The sequence below is a fragment of the Centroberyx affinis genome, unplaced genomic scaffold (genome assembly GCF_046629955.1).
Source record: "Centroberyx affinis isolate AG114_WGS23_722 - 3 ecotype Tasmania unplaced genomic scaffold, CSIRO-AGI_Caff_v1 ptg001740l_1, whole genome shotgun sequence".
Classification (NCBI taxonomy): Eukaryota; Metazoa; Chordata; class Actinopteri; order Beryciformes; family Berycidae; genus Centroberyx; species Centroberyx affinis.
The window spans coordinates 172,324-195,494 of NW_027280144.1; the positions used below are offsets into that span (position 1 = coordinate 172,324).

The 23,171-nt window shown below is 43.6% G+C and overlaps 1 protein-coding gene across 1 annotated transcript in view; it reads left to right on the forward strand.

Annotated features, from left to right (window-relative positions):
* The window catches only part of LOC139652015 (protein kinase C alpha type-like), a gene marked incomplete at its 3' end in the record, with an annotated part of 123,966 nt that extends 106,258 nt beyond the window's left edge, over positions 1-17,708 (forward strand). The window contains exons 6-13 of the mRNA XM_071528938.1: positions 2,105-2,261; positions 2,717-2,851; positions 3,820-3,913; positions 11,334-11,477; positions 12,048-12,221; positions 15,592-15,683; positions 15,959-16,021; positions 17,570-17,708. Coding sequence (XP_071385039.1) covers positions 2,105-2,261; positions 2,717-2,851; positions 3,820-3,913; positions 11,334-11,477; positions 12,048-12,221; positions 15,592-15,683; positions 15,959-16,021; positions 17,570-17,708 — 998 coding nt within the window. The remainder of the gene's footprint in view (positions 1-2,104; positions 2,262-2,716; positions 2,852-3,819; positions 3,914-11,333; positions 11,478-12,047; positions 12,222-15,591; positions 15,684-15,958; positions 16,022-17,569) is intronic.
* Positions 17,709-23,171: the final 5,463 nt, after the last annotated feature.

The window sequence follows — 23,171 nt, forward strand, 5'->3', positions numbered from 1 at the left end:
GTGAAAGTTGAAAACACAAACACGCGAGCGGGAGCTTTGGTTCGCTCAATAAATCGACATAACAGTACAGCTCCACTTCAAAGCCCAGTAGCACACGGACGCCTAAAGAAAGCTGGGGCATATAGATCGGATCGGTATCCATGAATATGGTGTGCGGATTTATGAAACTCTCCTTCAGATGTTGTGCATCTGTTCTGACAGTATTGAATCCAATGCCACTGTTAGCACACCGCATCATGATAGAGCGATGTGATGGGAAAACCTTATGCGCATGTGAGATAAACCAGAACTCATGCAAAGTGTGACCGAATTTTTGAATACAAACCCGGGGACAGCTTACTTTATTGACATCCATACAGTCGCTTACATTGGACTGGCTTGCTGTCTGCAGATTGTGATCGTGTGTGGTGAACGGTGGTCATTTTCTCGTTGCTCTCGCGGACGTCTAGACACTGTGGAATCACGCCCTCCGCATCCTCATTGTGCGGCGGTGTAAATCGCCGAGCGCTCCGTCCGGCCCGCGGCTATTAATAGTCGAGGCAGACCTATAATTCAGCCTACAGTGCGAGCCCGCGCAGCCAGCTGGTTTGTGAGGGATGCCGCACGCCTTACAGCGAATGCACAAAACATTGGGGACCACCTGCTGTTTCCGTGCTCCCTTATTGAGTTTGCGTATTGAATTGGAGATGATGAAGCGGAGGAGACTTAGTGCAAGGGAGATGTGTAAGCCTCGAGGCAGTTGGGACATGGGTTGTGCAAAGCAGGGCGCAACTCGGTATGAGGAAGGTGTTGTAGGAAGATAGTTAATGTCGTGTGCACATGATGGACATTCTAATGCCATTTTCTGATTTATAACTGAACATATGTGACGGTACATCAAAGAAACCTTCCTGCCCCTCAAGCATATGCTCTCTCTCTCTGTCTCTCTCTCTCTCTCTCTCTCTCTCTCTCTCTCTCTCTCTCTCTCTCTCTCTCTCTCTCTCATCAAAATTGATTTCCTTTTGAGAGGAAAAATTGAGGGAGTCACTCAGAGAAGTTATACTGGCTGACCAGAGGTGTCACCAGTGTGAGACTGACTGCTCAATATCTTTCTTTCTTTCGTTTTTAATGTAATTTTACGTATTTTTTTCTATCACAGTTTTATGTGAAGCACATTGTATTTGCCTTGTGTATGAAATGTGCTATATAAATAAAGCTTGCCTTGCCTCTCTCTCTCTCTCTCTCTCTCTCTCGCTCTCTGCCCATGGCTTATCATATTGCGTCCTCCCAATTTGTAACAAAAAGGCTTTACCAGCGGCTCAGCAGTTAGCCTACGTCTCGCAGTCTCACAGCAGTCACTTAGCGCTTTCACTTCCAGGTCAAAGGTCAGACATCATCTTCGCCACTTGGGCCGCCGCTGTAGTGTGACTGACAGGGCCACATGGAGAGATTTCTGGGGTCTCTGGGGGCCCGAGGGGTAGCCAGGCATGGCAGGCAGGCATTCACCCAGTCCCTGTGGGGATACTGTGTGCATTGGTGTGTAGATGCGTGTGTGTGTGTGTGTGTGTGTGTGTGTGGGCACAAATATATGTGTGCACGCAATGTCCTTTGCGGGCACATGTATGGTCTGTATGTGCATAGATCCGTGTAGTGTATGTGTACGTGCGCACTCATTTACACTTGTATGTGCAGTGATTTATGTTTATGTGTGTGTGTGTGTGTGTACTGATTTCTGTGTGTGTATGTGCTGTACTGTAGCCCAGGTCTGGCGGTGCTCCATGGCCCAGGGCTAATGAAGTGCTAATGTCCCTGGCGTGTCCTTGTTTACTTAAATGCTAAACACAGGAGCATAAGGAAAGAGTCTGCCCCTGCTTAAGCATTGACACAGTTTACACTTTCAAATCGCAGCAACACATAACATTTCATGCATTTGCTACCTATATGGCACAATGCTCACTGGCTGTTACTGTGCTTTCATTTTGAATCTCTCCTAGTAAGCAGTGACAGCAAACCACAGCTTTTTCAGAGCCAGTGTAACATATTAGCAATGCTCTAGGCACTTCACCTGTGCCTCTGTGCATGCACAAGGTAACACTTTCCCTCCCTTTGTTGTGTCCTCCCTCAGTGGGTGAAGGCAGGAACATGATCCCCATGGACCCCAACGGCCTGTCTGATCCCTACGTCAAGCTCAAGCTCATACCAGACCCTAAAAATGAGACCAAGCAGAAGACCAAAACCATCCGCTCCAGCCTCAACCCCACCTGGAATGAGAGCTTTAATTTGTGAGTGAATTAGCTGGTGTCGTCCATAGGCTGCGTCCTACAGCAGGCCCACTCGGTTATTATCATGTATTAACTGTGATGTCATTTGATCATATTTTTGTTGCTGTCCCCCTATTCTTTTTGGATATTTATTATATGGTATTATGATTACTCTAAATATAATGTCATCATTACATAAAACACTACAAACACTACTACTACTACTACTACTACTACTATCATGACTGCTATTACTACTACTACTACCACTATTACTGCTACTACTACTAATACTACTGCCAATAATAATAATAACTAGGTAGCACTTTCATTCACAACATTACAGTGCTTACAGAGTTCTTTGCAAAAACAGTTTATAGTTTATATTCTTAACAGCTCTTAGGTATTTTTTTGATTGAAATTTGAACTGATGTACCTTGAATAATGTGTACATGTGCCATCTGTGTGTCGCACAGCAAGCTGAAGCCTACAGATAAGGACCGCAGGCTGTCGGTGGAGGTGTGGGACTGGGACCGGACCACCAGGAATGACTTTATGGGAGCGCTTTCCTTCGGCGTGTCGGAGCTCATGAAGGCTCCTGTCTGTGGCTGGTAAGACTCACTTCCGTAATCACTGTTGGTGGACAGAACCGTGTGTCTGATTTCCTCATTGACCCTCATATATTGTTTGAAAATTATACAGTGGGTTTTCCCACCGGCTATGAAACTCACTGAACACATAAAAGACCATGAAAAACACCAAAAGTCACATGTTTTTTCTGCAACAGCAGCATTACGCAACATCGCATTGTAATCCCCACCATCATCCTCACTATCCCCACCATCATTGCCAGCACCATCTGTACCATCAACACCACCTTGACTCAGCCAATCAGACTATCCGTTCTATAAGGTGATAAAACAATAATGTAATAATGTGATAAATATAATGATGTTTGTGCTGCCAGTACTAACAGTAATAGTGACCATAGTAGCCATAACAGGCAGTAATAGCACCAGCACCCAGAAACAAAAGTACAGTTAAGTATTGGCAATTTATAATCTTTATCTCCGTTGCCTCTTTGCACCCATGCTGGCAAACAAACAAAAAAAAAAACACCTCATAAATCACAGCTGACATCCCAGGTTGCACATTTCACACCCCCCTTTGGAGTAAACATTAGGTCAAGTTATGGTCTAGACTTTATCCAGTGACTTCCCTGGCACTGATCGATGGCTGTCTGGAACAAGGGCACCACCAGCTTTGCCCCAAAGGTGCAAAAGTTTCCCGTTCGGCACTTATTTAATTGACGACCGGCTTCAGGTCTGCTTTGAGCTGCCTCCTCTTAACCCTGGTTCATAAACACTGTGATGTATGTCATGACGATGTGTGTCAACACTAGAGATGGTGCCAAATTCACTGGAGCCAAAGAGACTATCGGTTTATGATGAGCTGCATCTCCAGGCCAAGCGGGTATAAATCAGTGGACGGGGGAGAAAAGACGAAGGGAGGGTAGAAAGATAAATCAGCTGTCTCTCTCTCTCTCTGTCTTCCCTCTCTCTCTGTCTCTCTCTTCCAGGTATAAGATGTTGTGCCAGGAGGAGGGGGAGTACTACAATGTGCCCATCTCAGAGGAGGATGATGGGAACGAGGAGCTGAGACAGAAATTTGAGGTGAGGGTCGGGCTGGAATAAACAACATACTGTCTTTGGCTAATCTGGAAACTCCTGCTTTGAGCCAATTAACATGTCTATCTATCAATCTATCTATCTATCTATCTATCTATCTATCTATCTATCTATCTATCTATGTATTGATTTGTTAATCTATTTTTAATGATAGATCTAATATTTTGTCAGAATTCTGAGGTGACAATCGACTTGGTGTCTTCTCTAGAGTGTGTACAATTATATTACAGTTCCTCAATTCTGATACTTGTTGGAAAATAAAAAAAATGGAAATACTTTCTTTTTCTCTCTCATCCAAGGTCGCTTGTCTAAGAGTCTTTTCTGTTGGGTAACATGTGAGAAATGTTCCGGTCTTTGTCTATATGCGATTACGTTTGAGTCACCATTGTAGTCGATGCGGTACATCCGTAATCGACACATTTGTCACACCTAGGTCGGTACTTAAGACCACTTATCATACTAAGCCCTTGAAGCCTGGCGGCATCTTTCCTGAGCCACTCCGACTGCATTCATCTCATTTAATTAAATCCCGACAACTTCTTCCCTTCATCCACTATAAATGGATCTCTTTGCTTATCCACGTCTTCAGCTCTAAAGCAAGCGTGTCCGGCAGCATCTGGAAATGATACGCGGACCGTCACGCGTTCTCCATGGCGACGGGACGTGCTGTTAAATTAAAAATGACGGTGCGACGGCCCCATCTTTCAAAGACCTCCTCAGCTCTTGGTCGTCCTGCGCTGGAGAATTTCTTTCTCCTCCCCATCTGCAAACAGGGGTTTTGTTCTTACATCAGAGCGATTCCAGTCTGGTGTTGAACTAACACAGCCCACCCACAGTCTCTGATGCATCTCTTTGAAATGGAAGTGTGCCGACAGATGTCTTATGATCTACAGAGGCGTTTTCATCCCAGTGGTTGTTTGACAACTTAATTATTTGAAGACTTGGTTATATGACGCAAGGCCGAGGGTGTTTTGAACCCCCATCTTGTTGTATGTATCATCACTCAGGCTAATCACCTAGGACGGTTGTTTCAAAAGATAGAAAGCACTTAACAGTTTTGCCGGCTGGTATGTCAAATCTTTGATGCTCAACATCTTAGAACTGCACTCCGCACAGATAGAACCTTAGAATTCCAAGCGCACAAAGTAAAGATTTTCAGTTGCCTGACCTTTTACTGGTCAGTGTCCAAAAGAGTTTTAGTCTTTTTGATGGGTTAAGTGCCCAAAAGTGAAGTGCCTATGATGTAATGATAAAGTTAAGCTTTTGAATGGACCATCGGTCATAGCCAATGAATAGACTTTCGGGGACAGGTTGCTTGAGGTGAAAGCAGCCTGAATGCACAGGTAATGACCAATGTGTCTTCGTGTGCGTTTCTCCCGCATGTTCTCTACAGGTCATTTTTATTTCCTCACAGACGTGGTTTATAGAAAACGATTTTCTCAAGTAAACCATAATGAAGCTTGATAGCGTCCAGGTATACAGGAGTGACGTGTCTCACCCCCGAGAAGAGGATAGAGGGATGAGAAGATGAGGGAAGACAGAGAAAACAGGAGAATGGTAGTGCTGATGGAAGTCACAGCAGGTTTAGAAGAGGTACACCTGTCGCCAACATACGTACACGCCGTGGCCTGATGCATTATGGTCCTGAGTCAGGATGCCGGTGCTTTGTGTGTCAGTTGTCAGCTGAGAGTTCAACAGCTGGCCCTCCACCCTGCTCACACACACACACACACACACAAACACACTAGTCAGACAATAGTACAGCCCCCCAGGCTTTTGAAGTGTCAGTCCCACGTCATTGCGATGACATATCAGACATCACAGCGGGACAGCAGTACGCCCACACACACACACACACACACACAAACAAATAAACACACACACAAAGTGATTTCAGAAAGGTTATGCTCTGTTTCATCTCACTCGAGTTTTTACATTGATACGCAAGGAACAACAACGATTCCAGTCATTTGTAAAAGTTTACCAGTTTACCAGATACAGATATACAAGACTTACAGAATAGGATAGAAGAGAGGAAAGTATCCAGAGACATTGTAGTGGGTAGTAGTAGGTGAATTCCTCTAAAATCTTTTCTCCTCCTCAGCCTTTTTTCCTTCACAACCTTCTCTCTTGTGTCTTGTGTCTCCCTACCAGCTTTCCTACTTTCCCCATTATTTTCCATCCTACCGATCGATTCTGACCAAAATCTCATCAGCTGCTCCACAGCCAGCGTCTTGCTTACCAGGGTGCAGCAGCTCCCCCAATACAGTCCTATAGGGCCAATGGATCCTCCAGAAATCAACCCCAAAAGCACCCAATGTAATGAGATGAGATGTAATGAGACATGGATGTATTTCAATTTTCTGTTTATGACCTTATGATGTGACTTTCACCACATTTTGCACTACTTTACACTTTACAAACTTCAAAGTGTCAAAACTATACAAGAAGAGCATGACTAAGACCATTTTCATTGAAATCTTTTTACCAACATGTCTCATTACAGAGTGACCAATAAATGTGTTGAAGAAGACATGCCTTTGGTTGCTTTTGGGGTTAATTTGTGGAGTCCATTGGCTCTATAGGACTGTATTGCAGATCCAAGTTGCTCTATAGTGAAGCAACTGATGGGATTTTGGTCAGAATCGATTACTATAATGGAAATAGATGGGAAAATAGGGTCCAGGTTGAAAATGACCAATTATTAAGAAGCACAACTTAAGAACTTAACTACATTACAGACTTATAGATAGAATGTTTTTATATTTTTGTAAGGCCTGAATCACCAACCCTTTGTTAGTGTGTCTCCTTGTTCATCAGTCCAGTTCTCTCTCCTCTGCAGAACAACTGCAACCCTAAAACATAACCTATTAAACATGATTCATGAAAAATACACATTCACTTTCGATCATTTTCATTTGAAGAGTTGGAGGGTCTCTAGGGATCAACAAGTTTGATCCTGTTGTCTTTATTGTATCTGTTTTGGACTTTATGGTCTGGAGAATGTCTCAACCTCTATCGTCTTTCTCCTTTTGCCTCTCCATGAACCCCCCCCTCTGTGGTTCTTTCTCTCCCTTTCTTCCCCTAGCTTCCCGCTCTCTCCTGTGTGCTTGGTGAGACCTACGAAATGCCTCTTCATCCTTTTTGTCTTGTCTGATCTAACGCCAGAGTTTCTCTCCTCCTCTCTCTCTCCCCTCCCTCCTCCCCTCCCCTTGCCCTCTCACTCTCAGGACTGCCAAATTAACTATCACCTAAAGGTAGCTCTCCTCTCCTCTCCTCTCCTCTCTTCTCCTCTCCTCTCCTCTCCTCTCTTCACTTGTCGTGGTGATTTGTTCCTCCGCGCCTCCACTCCTCTTCTCTGATCATTTGTATGTGGTTCCAGGCTACTGCAAATAGATCAAATTTACTAACAATTTGTTCTGGGTGTGGGGCGGGGATCAGCGAAAGAAAAGAAAGGAAAAAAAGCAAAGTGATATTTCTCCAATCAATCATTGTCTGTGCCTTATGGCTACTTTCCCTCAGAATAGACACTGCCCAGCCATCCCAATGTGATTTAAATGTGCCTGGAAATGAAATTGCTGGCATTTTGGCACTTCAGTATAAATTAAGAGAGTTGGATTATGAAAATGGAAAAAAAAAAAAAAAAAAAGATTAATTACAGAGGGATAATTTCTTTGAGCACCTTGGGGAAAGGCATTTGTGGGAGGAGATTAGATGCCACAGTTATTTCTCATTCTTTCTTTCTTTCTTTCTTTCTCTCTTTCTTTCTTGCTTTCTTTCTTCCTTTCTTTCTTTCTTTCTTTCTTTCTTCCTTTCTTTCTCTCTTTCTGTCTTTCTTCAGATAGAGGGTTCTTCTTCAGAGGTTTTCCTGTCAACAAAAGGGGGATTGTTAGTAAATGCTGACACCGTCATGCTCACAGTTCCTGTCTGTGTATCTGTGTGTGTTTGTGTCTATGTGTTGTATATCTGGATCACCTGCCTGTCTCTGTGTGTGTGTGTGTGTGTGTGTGTGTGTGTTCTAACCTCGCTGTCCATGTCTTTCTGTGTCTAACCTAGAAGTGAGTGGCCATGTTTCTTTTTTCTTTTGATCTTCTCATTCACCTGCCATATTTTCTACTTCATCTACCTGGAGAGCATCTCTATTTGTAACCCTAGACTGTGTAATACACACTTAATGCATACAGAAACCCAACATGACCACTAGATGTCGCCATTGCACTTAAATACACAGCCAGTGTGTGTATGTGTGTGTGTGTGTGTGTGTGTGAACTTACTAGGCCTTTGTCCTTGTATTTCTGCTACTTCTTATTATTCTTTCACCTTAACATTGTCATCTTCATAACTACTTCACACTGTTCCTATTTTAAAGGTATAACCCGCTCTTCCTCATTTATTCTCCATACATGTTTCATGTTGCTTGTTATGGTAGTTTTTGTTTGTTTGTTTGTTGGTTCTTTCTTTTGTACTTTCTTTCTTTCTTGCTTGCTTGCTTTCTTACTTTCTTTCTTAATTTCTGACTTTATTTCCAGTTTTTCAACTTTATTCTTTCTTCAAATCATACTGTGCACTATACCAGTGGAGTTATAGTGTATGTAAACAAACAACGACAATGTAAACTCATACTGCACTGCGCTCACAAGCACACACGCTCTTTTAGAAAATGTGTTTCATCTATTTGTGACTAGAAATTTGTGCAGAAATAAATGCCAGTTTCAAAGTAAAGCTTGATTCAGGTCCACCAGTACTCTTCTGTGTGTGTGTGTGAGTGTGTGTATGTGTGTGTGAATGAGTGAGCCGGCCACTGTGGTTCACCTCCTGCCTGTTTGTGTGTTAAAGTGTCACGAGTGAGTCGGCTCGAGCCTACAGCCGCTCCGTCGGTGTGTTATCAAGTGCTCTGAGTGAGTCGGCCATTTTGGCTCCCTTCTCCCTGTGGTTTCAGGACCGGGCAGTTGCGGAAGACTCTGATCAGGTGCGTCTGAGAGGAAGGAAGTAAGGCTGCTCGGCTCGGCTCGGCTCGGCTCGGCTCGGCCAGGCTCTTTTCATTGGCTAAAGCTTACAGGTGTGCTGTGGTTTGGTGTGGTCTGCTCTGCTTGGCCGCTCTCCGCTGTTAGTAGCAGACTATGGTAGACGCCATTAACCAAACTAAAGCTGCTCCACATCCGTTCTCATTCAGACTGCTAGTAAATAAGTTGGAACACTTCGTAATTGCTTAAGGTGAAATGTGACATGATGCCGTAAACTGGGACTTGTGTCACACCAGTTATTATTGGATGACGCCCATTTTTTCTCATTTTGGGCGTCACTTTTGGCAACAGGATCCATAACCATGTAGAATAGACTGAGCATCCTGAAATGTCTTAAGAGCGAGAGAGAGTCATCCTCCCACATAGACAAGAAAGAACTAGAGCTTGATTCATGCCAGTATGATTGGCTATTCCAAATATTCCATTTAATCCCTTTCTGACAATGAATCACAGTTTGGACCGATGGTTTATGAATAAAAGCATTTGAAAGAATTTGAAGATTTTGACAGTCTGAAAAACAATTTCTTCGCACAGCAACGTGAAACAACCTGTCACTTCCTCATCATTTATCCAATTTAAATTCAGCATATCAAGTGTAGTACTGTCTGATCTTGCTCTTCCATTGCATATGAGAAAGCACACAAGCCTTCTCTGTCTCTGTTGCTGTTGAGTCATATTATTTTCCCCATAAAACCAAACTTTGGTGAAGCATTGCCAAAGCATTTCCAATGGATGTCGTTGGGTTTTTTTTTACCATCAATTGCAATAGTCAGCGATGATAAAGAAGATATAGATGACAGAGTGGACTGCTTGGGATAAAATTTTGATATGCATCTTCTATAACCCTAGATTGTCAGGAAAAAGTGAGGGAAATCCACAGTTTACCGCACTATCATCCCTCTTGTGTAGTGTGTGTCGGTAGATTAGAGGTGTGATGTTGAGGTTCAGCATGGGTTTGGATCTCTGTTTGGCCTTGGCTGTGTGTGAATACTGGACGTGGCATTGTGGGGTGTTTGTGTGGAGAGACAGCGAAACGTACGGATAATCACTTTTTTTTTTTTATCTTTGCTTATAGCATTAAGAAAGTCATGAAAGTGTGTGTGTGTGTGTGTATTTCAGGGTGAGGCACTGTAGTTTTCTAGACGCCTTCTAGGAGCATCTTGCCCTTCTTGGGAAATTGAGCATGACTTTGGCATGAAGGAAACTCACAGTGGAGAATCCCGTTCAACATGATGGAGACTTATTTGGTCTGGAGGTGCATGTGCAGTAATGGTATCATCCTCATCGTTCTTTTTTCTTTGCAAGTGTCACCTAAAAATCATCGGTTTGGTCCGGTGCGATCACAACAATAGAAATGTATTTTTCTCTTTTTAACTTTGCCTTTACCAAACGAGGAAATGCAAGAGAAGCGATTTCAATGCCTGTTTCCAGTTCTGATGGGGCGTCTTCAACATGTGTTTTGCAGGAGATAATATTGGATAAAAGTGTCCACCAATGAACAGATGTAGTTGCTGTATATAACGGTATACATGCATAAGTGTATGTAGCAGTGTGACCAGACCACTGATGCTGGGCCTCAGTCTGAAGGAGATTATTAAAGGGTTACTTTGACATTTTGAGTAGTTTGGGCTTCTTCAGAAACGGTTCCTCATGGAAACCTTGGAGCAATGCTAGCTGCAAGCTTCCCCATTGGTTTCAGTGAGGATTGCTTCCAGCGTTAACAAAGCCATAGCTGGAAAACTTTAGGACAATATATGACAAGAAGACTAACCGACAAAAAGTCAAAAGGTAAAAGTAGCCCTTTTAACATCAGTGGCCATGCATCCATCTTGTTGGGAGAAAATGGAGGTAAACCAGTGATTCACTTGCATCAACACAAGACATACAAAATGGCACCACAGTTCAGTTTCATTCCACTCCATTACTTTTGAGTTCTGCTGTATGAATCGTTGTACAGTATGGCTGTGAGTCAGCAGTGTGTGAGTGCACATAGAGGTAAATGGAACACTTAAAGCTGTCCTGTGTCATTTTAGGAATGTAATTCAAACCTATGCAATTACTGTAGTGGTGGAAAAATTAAAGGATCAAGGAGGGAAACTGGAGCTGTTGCCCTATCGAGGTCCCGCCTTCTCACTACATTTACAAAGAAGAATCCAACGCAAAGAAGCTTGTCCTAAGTTTACCATTGGTTCACTATATCTCAAAGATTTTTGCATATCATAATTAGGAATTGTTTTTTTCTCAGCCAAACTACATAGTGCAGCTTTAAGTCACATGTGCGTGCAGCCATTCTTGCGTTTGTAGCTGTACTGTGTGAATCTCTGCCAGTTCGTTGTGTTTCTCACTCCGTGTCTCTCTTCCCCTTGTCCCCCGGAGTGCAGAAAGCCAAGCTAGGCCCCACCAAGAAGGTGATCACCCCGACGGACGACAACCGCTCCGGCCTGCTGCCCTCCAACAACCTGGACCGGGTCAAGCTGAACGACTTCAGCTTCCTGGCTGTGCTGGGGAAAGGCAGCTTCGGGAAGGTGGGAGAGCGGGGGAAAGGGGAAAGGGGGAAGGGGGGGTAATGTTACACACAAATACATGCAGATGAAGCTTCACAGACGCGTGAACATGTAGACCCGCACATTTATTCAACCTTTCACCTATTCACCAAAGTGTGAACCAATTATAAAAGAGGATAAATAAATAAAAATAAGATTCTGTTGATATAAAGTGCTACTGGGTAGATCATTTATCTGCCGAATTTACCAGAAGACCCCAATTATTTCTACAAGGTCTTACATCATGTTCTACCTGCCATGTATGTTTGTCAGTACATAAAGTATCATTAAATTATCCGATTTTTGAATGGAGTTTGGCAGGACATTGTCTCCATACGATACAGAACGGCTCGCTCGGGGGGCTTTTATTGTGAAAAGGAGAGAACAAAAACTATCAACAACAACAAAAGAATTACCTCAGTTTGGAATGGATGGATTGAATCAATGTGAGATCAACTCCACTTTTCCTACCCTCCTCTCTCTCTCTCTCTCTCTCTCTCTTTCTCTCTCTCTCTTCCTCTCTCTCCCCCCCCCCTCCCTCTGTCTCCGAAGGTCATGCTGGCCGAGATGAAGGCCTCCGAGGAGCTGTACGCCATCAAGATCCTGAAGAAGGACGTGGTGATCCAGGACGACGACGTGGAGTGCACCATGGTGGAGAAGCGCGTCCTGGCCCAGCAGGACAAGCCGCCCTTCCTCACGCACCTCCACTCGTGCTTCCAGACCGTGGTAGGTACCCGCGCGGCGCTCCCGGACGCGCGGCGGGGACGAGTCACGCCAGGTCGGGTCGGGTCAAATTAACTCACGGGGCGCTTTTAGCCAAAACAGGTTAGTCATCAAGCGCTGCGGAGGGCAGCAGAGGACGCATGTGACAAAAGCAATTAGAAAAGAAGGGGGAAACAAGTGAATCCCAATTATGAGGCGAAGGTTTGTGTGTGTGTGTGTGTGTGTGTGTATAATATGTAGACAAATGCACACACACGCATGCAAACAACAAGCACACATGCACTCACAGAAAGTTCTGTGAAATTTTGTTTTACATAGTAATCCGACACATTTTTTTGTCTTTTTTCTCTCTGTCCTCTTGCTTTCTTAATCTTTTTATGCTTTAAATCAACCTTGGACACAAAAAACACACACACACACACACACACACACACACACACTCCTCCTACCCTGTACTCACTCACACCTACCCAAATCAGAAACGCAACTTCCTAACTGCCAATCCAGATCCTCTTCACAATAAGTTCCCTCATTGACTTTGGGGCTAATTGTCTTGGAGAGTCACTCAGGCTGTCACAGACCATGTTTTGCTAATGATGATGAGCTGATTCGCTCTGCCTCAGCGGCAGCGTTTTCGAGCTGCGTGGCATCCATTTTGTGCCGACATGGCGTGACTCTGATGAGGCGAACTTCTGTCAGAAGTCTGATCTGTGGCTCAGCAGCGCAAAATGGAGGATTCGTGATATCATCAAGTCGAGTCAATTTTGTTTACACAGCCTTAAAAAGACAAAACACTTTGCAACAAAGTGCTTCACAAGGTTAAAAGAAAATGATAGCATAATAGGTAACAATCTCAACAGTCAGAAAAGACCAACACTTTTCATAAAGCAGAAAAAAACAGCGGCCACTCTGAGAAGCCATGGACTAAAAGAAGGTCTTAAAATTATTCTTTTAAATGGCATTGAATTCTGCTGCCCTAACACAGATGACATAACAGTAAACAATTTAAAAGGTAAAAAATAAGTGTGTTCAAGGAATGAGACAAAATGTATGATACAACAGTATCAAATTTCACAGTTAGAGGTCATGATTCAAAATGCGATTAGCCCTTACTAATGTTGTCACTAGTAGTAGCAGCAGTATAGTAGTAGTAGTAGTATTAGTAGTAGCAGTAGTGGGAGTAGTAATAGTTGTAGTTTACTGTAACCTAAAAGAGAATACATCATTGTGCAGCTCCATGCAAATGCAAGATGTTAGTTAATTAGGGCTGCAGTAGACTCATTAAACAGTTGAGGAGCAAACAGGAAGGTCAATAATCAACACTATAGTCTTCTTGAACACAGACCAAGATGGACAAAGAAGACACTGGAAGTACAGAAACAGCAACAAGTTATAGGAAGATCGAGTGATTCCAGCACAGATAAAGGGGAATGGCATCTTTCCTAGAATATGTTAATGAAGAGCTTTGTTTCAAAATGAGATCAATTTGTGACAAAATGAATCATATTATGTTACTTTTTTAAAGGACAATAGGTAACTTCAGTACTTGGTTGACAAAATACAAAACACTTTTGTACTCCATATTTTAGAGATATTGATATATGAACTTCACACAAGGATTCCCCCCCCCCCCCCCCCCCAGTATGAATATACAGTATAGCATGGACATTAACTCTTTGAATGCATCCTGCTCTGGTTACCTATAGATTTCAGGTCAAATGTGAGATAAAGCAGCAGTGAACCTTCTCAAAATGCCCCTTGTTACTTGTAAACCTGGCCAGCCATGGATCGGAAAGTCTGTTAGCAGAGAGATTTCTCTGAGGCTGAACTCTAGGGGCTGATTAGAGCCATCACACCAACAGGAGGACAGAGGAAACAGGAAGAGACACAGCTTGGCATCGCTCATAGCATATTCATGAACGTACACACTTGTTCAATCTCAGACTCTCTCACTCACACACACACACACACACACACTCTCCGGCCTCCACTCCAGTATTTCCACTATGTCATCGCTCTGACTTTACCAAAAAGAAAATGTTCCTGCCACAGTGGTATTTTCTCATTTCTCTTTACCCTTTCAAAACAACCTGACAGAATTAAGATTTTCCTCTTCTCTCTTAGTCACCACTGTCTATCTCTCTGCCCCTACTTACGGTGCTCTTCATCAGCACATTGGTCTGAAGAGACTCTCAGTCAATCAGTTTGTCTGCTCTGTTTTAGCATAGGTTTTAGCAGTTTTTGGTGTCAGTAAAGCTGAGTGTACACTACACGATTTCAGGCCCAGTGTAGCTGTTCCAGACAGGTTATTGAGATCTGAGACAAAATGCCCATGTCAGAAGCAGCAGTAGCCAACGAGAGCGCATGAGGAAACTGGGCATAAAAGGCACAAAATTTATATTTAGACATTATTGGTTATGGAATGGTGTTCCCTAGATGATCCTACATAGACAGTATGATCATCAAACAATCCACTGTCTAGCTAGCTATTTTGATTGAACTTACATTATTTGGGTTTTATAATTTACCTTCAACTCTCTGCAAAACCGACAACCCATATTTACCTTTTTCCTAATTGCTGTGAGCTTACTTCTCATATTCCATTTTAACTTTAGTTTTTGCATAATCAGCTGAAAAAAAAAAAAAATCACATTTCGCATTTGTTTTGGCGAGACCGCGGGGTATCGAGATCCCTCACGACTAAATCCAAGTGAAGAATTTGAATCTACAGGAAGCGTTGTTAAATGTGAGCGGTACTGAGATCTTAGGCGTCTGACAGTCGTGTAGTGTGTGCCCAGCTTAAGGGCCCGTCACTGTTGCACTGTGTGCAGCGAGGGTCAGACCCCTCACAGGGCCGGGCCAAGCTATGGTCAGATCTGCCGTGTCATGAGTAGTGAGGCACTGTCAAACCCGGTGAACGGGGCTGTTGCTGTTGTACGATGGTCGGTTTATTTACTTGTCACGGGCACTAAGGGACCGGCGCTGTTGGACGAAGAAAATATTTCCTGACAGATGTCCATGTTGAGGTTTTTGAGGGGGGGGGGGGGTTTTGTTTGTTTTTCTTGGTTTTTGTAAAGCGCTTTGGTGTGGGCTTTTTAGGTCACCTTGTCATGTAAAGTGAAGCGGGAAAGACGGAATGGTTTAGACAGCGAGGTTAGAGCAGGCTGCTGCTGCAATACTGAACTGTATCTCTAAGGGTTTTGTCAAGATATACATTTAGAAATGGTTGTGTAGTATTACAGCTGTTGTGGAACTTTACAGTTTGTTGGTGGAAAATAATGACGTGCGTTTTTTCTCCCTCTCCACCCCCTAACTCCTCTCTTTCCCCCACTGGTTCTTCCCTCTCCCTCTCTCTCTCTCTGTATCACGACAGGATCGTCTGTACTTTGTCATGGAGTATGTGAATGGAGGAGACCTCATGTACCACATCCAGCAAGTGGGCAAGTTCAAGGAGCCCCAGGCAGTGTAAGATATGTCTGTTTCACTGTAGCATTAACGACTGGTATCCGTGACAACAATAAATCATCTTACACTAGAAGACATTTGTCACAGAGAGATTCCATGTTCAGCCTTTGATACTGGAAAACATTAGTAGTGGAATACATGTTTAGTTTTAACCTTTGCCTCATAGACATTTTGCACAGTGTTACATATGTGTATAGTGTAGCTTTCTCTTAGTGTTGTGCAGGTGAAGTCTGATGGTGGTTGGTAAGTCTGTAAATGTGTGGCTGTCATTGCAGGTTCTATGCAGCAGAGATCGCTGTTGGTCTCATCTTCCTGCACAAGAAAGGAGTCATATACAGGTGGGTACTGGCTGCTGCACACAGGCCTCTCACAAACACACTGTTCTCCGGATTTAGTGGTTACATTTAATAATAGTAATAATCCACAACTTTTGAATATGAATAAATGTCCGTTTTGCTGCTGCCTATCGCCAGATTAATCGCTTAGAGCAGTGATTCTCAACCTTTTTCATATCAAGGACCCTAATTTAGTCCACATTTGGGCCACAGACCCCCATTTGTTGGACCCAAATCTGAGAATATTTTTATTGTTAGATATGATTTTGTCCAGAATTCCATGACTATCTGTATTCTAGGTAGAGAGATAACAGATAAACTATGATCAAAACAGTCATTCTTCTGCATTCTCTAATTGTGTTCACTCTAATTGTGTTCCTGATTGTTGACCCCTGGTGGTCCCCGGACCCCACGTTGAGAACCACTGGCTTAGAGTAAGGCAAGAGTGCTAAAAAAGTAAAGCAACCGTAGTCGAGCTAAAAGTAGAGTGAACATCAAGATGAAAAGCACTTTATGATGAGAAGGGATGATGAGGAGTGATAAAGATATGGCTCTTTTTTTTGTTTGTTTTTTTGTTTCACTGGAGCAGTTGAGTTGTGCCTTGCTGAACGGCACCTAGACTGCAGTTGTTGAGGGTTAGGAGAGTTATTCATTCACTTCCCTCGCTCGCATTTTCCCAGCAAATCTGGTGATTTGAAGCGGCACCTTGCCAGTTACAAGCCTGCCAACTCTGACCGTTACCGGCCAGCAACCATGGCCACCCTGCTTTCCTGAAGGACTTATCTTCAAGGACAACACCAAGTTTTTGGGAGTTTTGCCCATGGGTCACCTTACCCAACATGTAATGAGAGGATTTGCACCAAAATCTTCTCTGTGTCTAGAAAGTTCTGTGTGGCGCTTTAGCATTCAGTATGTATAATCATAGGCAATTAGCATTATTTAAAGTATGAAAATAAGCGTTTTAGGAATCTAAAGTTGGTCTTGATTTTTTTTATATGTCCTTTGGATTCATAACTTCTGAAAACAAAATCTCAGTCTTCATCATTAGTGAAGCCCATTACAAATCAACAGTATAAAAAAAACTGCTTGGTAACTTCGCTCATTTCGCTCAAAGTTAGCTTGAAGAAGAGAGATCTTCTGCCAATGAAAGTAGCCTAGTTCCAAAGAGCATTTTTTTGTTTATTTTACCAAACTCTAAACAAGCCTGGCAGGTTGAGGCACGTTTCATTCAAATTAATTAACTATCCAGCCTTAGAGCTGCTACAATTCCTTATTTTCTCACTCGTCGGATAATGCTAGTCGCCTAAGATTGCGTAGCATTCTGTATGCTAAAGCGTTAGCATGCGCACCAGACAGAACTATCTACCAGAGACACAGAAACTATTTTGGTGCCAATCCGCTCATCACATATTGAGCTAAGGTGACCAATGGACCAAACTCACCAAAAAAGGTCGGTGCTGTCGGTAATGTATGATAAAGAAACAATAGGACTGAAAATATGGTGTCAAGATGAAACCGAGAACTCGTTTGAACGCTCGTCTGCCTCCTCAGGGATCTGAAGCTGGACAACGTGATGCTGGACTGCGAGGGCCACATCAAGATCGCCGACTTCGGCATGTGTAAAGAGAACATCGACGAGGGAGTGACCACACGCACCTTCTGCGGCACTCCAGACTATATAGCCCCAGAGGTAAGGCCGAAACATGTAGAGACGTGTCTTTGAGTGTCCGTGTGTTTTTGTGTGAACGAGTGTGTGTACTGTATACGTGTGTGTGGACATGTCTGTGTATATGTGCTTCGTGTGCGTGTGCGTGTGCGTGTGCATGTGTGTTTTGCTGCATGAGGTCATCTCTGTCACTGTCTGGGCTGAGTTTATGTCACCCTTGCGCTCCAGATTAAGGTCACTGCCTCAGGACAAACACTCACACACACATGCACACGCGCACACACACACCCACACACACACAAACACACTCTAATGACGTAAGCGGCCCAGTCAGCCAGACTCCCTAGTGTAACCGCCGGCAAGTCCAAACTTAACCCAAACGTACAAGCTGAGGTCCATATCCTCTGTTTGTCATCCTTTAATATCAGCGTTCTGTTTCGGTCAGTTTATGCGATTAGTATTTTATACAAGACAAATCCATCTGTACACACACAGGCTTTTGATCCACAAGCAGCGGAGCTTTTCATTCATGCTCGATCTTTTTCTCCAAGGCATAATTATCCTGGCTGGCTTTGCCCCCTTTGCCTGGCAATGCCCCTGGAGCAATGTGGACTTTTAATGTGGACTATTTACATGAATCCCTATTAATGTGCACTTTCCTTGTTGAACCCTCTTGAAAAGTGTCCTTGTATTACACTAGTTGTAGAGTTGTGTTCTAAAATGGTCCTGGTACTTAAAGGTAGCAGTCTCCTTATTCAAACTTTTTTTTTATTGTTCCCTGTCCATGCCAGCAATTACAATGCACCAACATAGTTTGTGGTCTTTGGCCATTATTCAGCAATTGTTCCCTGTTTAATGGTGGGCTGGGTTATCGATTCTCTTTAAAACCCCCCACCAGGAGGTTAATTCAGTCCCACGGTCGCCGAGCGAACATGCTGTGACCGTTCAGAGTCAGACTGATGCTAATGCATCAGCCAGAGATGACACAGCAGGGGGCCGGAGCGGCCACTCTTTCCACTCCACACACACAATGTCACACAATGTATTGCTAGTACACGCACACATAATGTCACACATGGTCGCACGCATGCCAGCATCACATGCGTACACACACACAGACACACACACACAGGTCTACATGCACACATGCTCTCAATAAGACACACATATGCAATCATACACAATGCATGTAGACACACATACACACACACTTAAACCTCTTAAGTGGGGGCTGACCTTAAAATGGGCTCACAGTAGTGACATTTTTAGAGACGTGAGCGGGCGAAGTGGTCCTCAAAGTGTGCACTACAGTTGTGTATGACAGGAGTATCACCTGCTTGTTTGTGATTTTGACTTAACAGGTTAGACACCTGCCTCATGCAATGCATTCACATCTGTCTCACCCTCTGTTGTTTCATTGTATCTTTGCTTTTATCAAAAGTGCACACACTTTTTTAGCTGCAACCAGCAGCTAGTATTAGCTGCTGTCGGTCTATCAGTCCGCGGGTCTGTCCCAAAAATTTTTTAAAGTGTTGATCTATGTATCAGCTATATCTATAGATCCTGAAGCTGCATTGAGATGGCTCAAGAGAGTGTCCTTTTGATTGTTGATGTCATTTAAGCCCCTCCCCTTTCCTGATTGTCTGTATTTTGATCATCTATATCTATTGATCCCCAGGTTAGCATCCTATTGATTGGTGATGTCATTTAAGCCCCTCCCCTTTCCTGACTGGCTGTTTTTCCATTGTCTATTTTTATGCATCCCTAATTTGCACTGAGATGTGTGATGGCTCATTGAACTCCTGTCCAGTGGTGATTTTGTTTAAAGCCCTCCTCCTTTCCTGATTAGCTGTTTTGGAAACTGTCTTGTATTTAGCCCATGCCCATATGACCCTATTTTCTACTCCAAAGCATTATAATTTGCAGCTTGAGAAAATGTCAGCACAGTTAACCTAAACAAATGAAACTGCTAAATTAGCCCCTTGGCTAATTGCTTGGTAACAGTGCCAAAAATGTTTAGCTGCTAGCCTAGCTAACCAGCCAGCAGGCTAATTTAGCAAAGCAACCAATATTAATGGTAACCTGCAACTACTAGCCACTAACGCTAGCTTCTACTAGATACATTAGCTACTGTGAAAATCAGATGCATTCACAACAAGTCAGTGATAGTTAAATGACCAGATACTATGGTTAGCTAGCTAACAAGTTGACATTTTCACATTTTTCAGATCAGTTCTGAGTCAAAAGCAGCACAGAAATGAACCATGGCTGTTCAGTTTGTCAATCGTTTCCTAAGAGCTGAAGACCTCCAATATGGCCGCCACAGGGCGAGTTACGTCACCTGAAAGCCCTCGGTTAAGCTTCCAAGTAACTATTGCATGAAAAAAGAACAATAACCTTGAGTAAACTGTGCACATTATAATAATAACATTACCCTATTGATTCCTGGAGACAAGTCCTCTGTTCTCTTGCCCCCATCCACAGTGAGGTCAGAGGTCAGGGTCAGAATAGCACCACTTCAGCAGGGTGAATGTTTGCTAACATGGGGGGGGTTGAACCCAAGTCAGTTGAAGTACGGTCTCTTTAAGGCAAAAAAAAAGGGAAAAGAAAGGTAAATGTGTAGGTGAGTTTGTACCTGTTTGTCTCCCAGTATCCGTGAAATAGCTGTGAGGTGAGAAAGATTTTCACACATAGCCTATCTCTCCCTCACACACGCACACATGCTTCGAACTCTAGCAAGTGAGGGAGTACATTCCCGTGTAGCGGTGGCACCCGTGTGACAGAATGCAGTGGCGCTCCCCCTGTGCCTGCTGCTAGTCGCCACACACATAACCACACACACACACACAATTCTTTCTGTGTTTACTCTGACCTATATAGCCAGTCATTGGTAGTTCCTGTCTGGGAGGAATGCTCAGACTAATGTGAATTTACACCTCACTGAGTTCTGACAGAGAGAGAAAAAGTGGGAGAAGGAAGCGAGGGAGGAGAAAGAGACAGAGAAGACAGATTAGGTGTAAACTGGCAGGAAGAGAGCGGAAAAGGGGAAAAAGAAGACGAGTATAGGAACGAGAAAGAGAGAGGGTGGCCTAATGATGGCTCTGTCCGCCGGTTTGAGGAGAGCGTTTGAGGATATTTAGCTGTCTGACACGGGCCATTGCCCTCCACGCCCTAGTTGGTCCCCACTGCAGTGTGGCATTGGGAGCTCCTCTGCGGGTCAAAACAGCGGTCGGGGTCTTTTTTACGGAGTCGGGATCATAATGTACGAGTGTAGCCGGAAGTCGCAGAAGTCGGCACTTTTACACGCTCGTCGCCACGCGGCTGCTGCGGAAAGTGAAAGTGATAATGTGCGATGATGCCGGATAGACACAGGGTGTGAGGAACTACTTCGGTGTCAGTATTGCTCGCAAACCTGGGTAACCTGGAGGGGGAAAAAAAAGCTTTCCTCGAGGCAAAAATGAGAGTTCTAGCAGTAGACTTCTTTAAAAATATCCCTCTTAAAAGAACGATAAAGTTTATAAGTTACATAGGTAAAGGCAACAGAGAGGGGAAATAATTAAATATGCCAATGAGTTAGACTTATTTATGCGTATAGGTTATGAGATATTTACTGTAGAGAACATCCTACACAGGCAACCACTACTAGGGATGGGACGATATATTGAAACTGAATATATCGCGATACAAAAATGTGACAATACGTATCGTGGGGCACAAAAATTTATCGCGATATTAGCTCCATTTTATTCTGCTGAAGTAATCACAAATGAGACGCTTGACCACAATTTCACAAGCTCTCCATCCAAATTATATTATTCCCACTTTGTAATGACATTTTTAATTTGTTGTTTACATTCTAGCAAGCCAATGCCATCGCTAGAAAGATTTGACTCAGATGTAAACGTAATTCTGCACAGTCAGACGTGAGATAAGCATATCGTCCCATCCCTACTACTCACTTTTAATTCTGTTTATTTCAAACAGCAGTTCAGCCAAAGTCCTAGCGCTCGCTCACGACTTTGGAGGGCATTTTGCTCATTTAGAAAGCATAATTAGAGCCTTGTTTGGTTTCGCTTTAGGCCTCTCGACCTCCTGCTCAGGGTTGTTCGAAATTCAGAGATGTAGTTAGTGTTTTTGTCGCTGGGTAGTGTTCTTCATCCCTCCAAAAGTTAAAGAGGACTAGAAATAGCAGCACTGAGTCACCACGGCACCGTCCTCTGGTGAGGCGCTTCGGATTCCAGAGCCGCGGTTCCTATTTTAAACCGCTCAGCAGTTAAGTGAACGCTCAAACCTCAAAGTTTGCGGATCAGAGCAATTAGTAGCCTCGCAAGATCACTTCAGTCGCAGTTGGAGAAGCCGTGAGAGTAAGTGAGATAAAGAAGTGGGGATGAAGGTGGAAAAAAGCGAGACGGTGAGAAGGAAACGGGAAAAGAGAAGACAGAATTTGACAGAGCGATCGATTGAGAGAGCGAGAGAACATGCAAGCAGCCTGCAAACAAGATGGCAGCCGGCCAAACTATTCCCAGAGCAGTCTGTTTCTCCTGCAGACATCAGTGATTAGGGGAATGGTTTATTTCACCTTTTTTTCCTCTCCTCTCCTCTCCTCTCCTCTCCTCTCCTCTCATTAAATTGTCAGATTTTTCAATGGAGTTTGGCATGACATTGTCTCCATATGACAGAACGGCTCACTGGGGGCTTTTATTGTGAAAAGGAGGGAACAGAAACTATCAAAAACAACAAAATAATAACCTCAGTTTGGAATGGATGGATTGAATCAATGTGAAATCAACACTTCTTTTCCTACCCACCTCTCTCTCTCTCTCTCTCTCTCTCTCTCTCTCTCTCTCTCTCTCTCTCTCTCTCTCTCTCTATAACAGCACAATATACATTTCCCCATAGGGTTATCATTAATTAACATCATTAGTGTACATCAGTATCCTACTGGCAATAGAGCTATATGACGCCAAAGCAAGAAACTGACCGACACTGAGGACCTGTCACGTCTTCGGGTGACAAAACTCAATAATTTTCTCAACTTTCAAACCCAAATAAATCTAATTTCATGCTAGCGCTATCTCATCTGAACCAGAAAATGCGACCACATCGCGTGCGGATGCAGATGCTGTCTGCCATTCACTGTGAAAAGGTTTTGCGTCTCGATGACACTCGACCGGGATCTGGGAGAAAGTTGTTTGGAGCTTTGCAGCAGCATGAATAACATTGTTGGAGAAACAGTTTTTTTCAGGTGGATTTCCCCTTTAAGCGCTGTAGGATCCTCATGTAAACCCCAAGGCTGCTCATTAACGTACGAACCCGTCCACGGCGCACAATGCTGAGAAACGCTTTCAACAACAGACCAAGATCGCATGGCCCGGTGCACACTTGTGTCTGCTCCACAGCACACACACTCCTCAAAGGGGGATCCGGTTGCGACGGGGATGCAAATATTCACGCAGCACCCTCTAATAGTTTCGGTCGTAAGGGCGG